We start from the raw sequence: 2,061 nt of genomic DNA on the forward strand, positions 1-2,061 counted from the left end.
CAATTATATTGTAAAACCTTTATAAAACTTTTAATAAAAAAAATATTTCATAAAGAAAATATCTTAAGAAAAACCAATCAGTGCTTAATTTGTTTCAATTTTATTGTCTCTTAAAATATATTTCAAACAGTGGTTACCATCATGACAAATACATTCTGAAATCATTTGGCAACATTTCCCAGTTTTATCTTGTGTGTGATTTTGGCTTACTTTTACAAAGCATGAAAATCAAGTAAAATGTAATAACTTCAGTGGAGGCTGAGAATCTGTATAAAGTTTAACTGATATAGACAATACTTGGCTGAAACAGTTTAATATTAATTCAACTGTTCAGTTTCCACAATAACATTTATTTAGCTATATCAATTTTCCTCTTTTTTTAATGAACTGTAGGAACATCATCTCCAGCGGGCCATTTCAGCACAGCAGGTATATGGAGAGAAGCGGGATAATATGGTTATACCAGTCCCAGAAGCAGAAAGTAATATTGCTTATTATGAATCTATATACCCTGGAGAATTTAAGATGCCAAAGCAGCTTATTCACATACAGTGTGAGTATATCTTTAAACTGAATGTTTAAAATTAACCAGATTGCTTTTTAAAAATTAAACAGTTTTGTAGATTCACAATCACCTTTGGATATATAAAGAAAGGATAAGGTTAGGGTCATATAAGTATTTGGATTTATTAACTAAATTTGATAAACAAAAATACATAGCTCAAAATAGTTAAAATTGTGTTAACTATGATAGTGTTTAAAAAATGACCAGTGGTTTAACAACCATTTGAAGTTACAACCGCTTGGAAGGGGTGCTTTATGATCCTTAAAGCACTTCCAACTGTCAAATAATGTCCTGATGCTCTCCCCGTACAGTCACGTGATTGTAATCTGGGTGCTTGACAACGTGTTCACACTTATAATAATAATAATAACGATAAAGTTGGAAGGGACCTTGGAGGTCATGTAGTCCAACCCCCTGCTCAGGCAGGAAACCCTATACCATTTTGGACAAATGGCTGTCCAGTTTCTTCTTAAAAACTTCCAGTGTTGGTGCATTCACCGCCCTGTGATCATGTAATCACCATTTGCAATCTTTGCTTCTCCAGAATGTCAATGGGGAAGCTGGCAGGGAAGGTTGCCAGCTGCTGTCACCTGCTGAAGGAATTCCCCTCCCCTCCATTCATAGTTGGAGGGGGAAGGGAAATTGTTGGTCTGGAGAAATGAAGCAAAGCTATTAACAGTCTCTTAATTTCTCCAGTCCAGCGTACAAGTTCCCTTCTGTGCATGGAGGGGAGAAGAACTCTGAAGAGCTGCAGAAACTGAGGTCACATCCCAAAGAACTGAGTCCTGTTTTTTCAGTCCCTCTAAGTCAGGGCTTTTCAACCGGTGGTACGCGTACCACTGGTGGTACGCGACCACCTGGCTGGTGGTACGCGGCGTCGCCTTCCTCCCCCCCCACTCCGCTCCTTCCCAGCTCACTTGTTTGTGGGAAATGCTGCTTGGTGGCAGCCTGCACAAACCCTACCGAACGTGCCCTGCAGGGGACGCGCGAAGAGCGCAGGTGCAGAGCAAGGCCCCGCCCTCCCCAGGGACTCATTGTGCAGCAACCGGATTGACTTCTGCTGGTGCACGCAGGTCAGCGGGATCTGTATTGCCCTTCCCCTCCCTCTTCTTCCTTCACAACAAGCGCTAGCCTGAGAGCCCCTTCTGGGCTGGGAGAAGCGCACGCCGTTGCCTGTATTGCAGGCTTAAAGTCTGAAACAGCCGGGCTCTTGGCTGACTGATCGCCTTTCTCCCCCCCCTCAACTTTTCTACAAACCAGGAATTGTGGCTTGGTGGGGGCCTGGAGCGGGTCTCGGGGTGCCCGTGCACCCTTTGGATCAGACAAGCGAGCGATCGACTTTAGCCTTTGGGGAACAAAAGCCGGTCGGGGCTGATCTCTTCCTGCCCGGGAAGGCTGGAGAAGCCAGGAGAAAGTCAATTATTCGAGGGGGGGGGGAGTCACTTCTTCATTTAAGGCAGTTTTGGAAAAGTAACTTTTGCTGGAAAGGAAAGCAG

At 43.6% G+C, this 2,061-nt stretch overlaps 1 protein-coding gene across 1 annotated transcript in view; it reads left to right on the plus strand.

Moving 5' to 3' along the window:
* Positions 1 to 393: 393 nt before the first annotated feature.
* The window catches only part of LOC107289816 (enhancer of polycomb homolog 1), a gene marked incomplete at its 5' end in the record, with an annotated part of 46,731 nt that continues 45,063 nt past the window's right edge, over positions 394 to 2,061 (plus strand). The window contains 1 exon segment of the mRNA XM_015818627.1: positions 394 to 553. Within this exon segment, the coding sequence (XP_015674113.1) occupies positions 394 to 553 (160 nt within the window).

The sequence above is a fragment of the Protobothrops mucrosquamatus genome, unplaced genomic scaffold (genome assembly GCF_001527695.2).
Source record: "Protobothrops mucrosquamatus isolate PMUCROS unplaced genomic scaffold, P.Mucros_1.0 scaffold772, whole genome shotgun sequence".
In the NCBI taxonomy this organism is placed as follows: Eukaryota; Metazoa; Chordata; class Lepidosauria; order Squamata; family Viperidae; genus Protobothrops; species Protobothrops mucrosquamatus.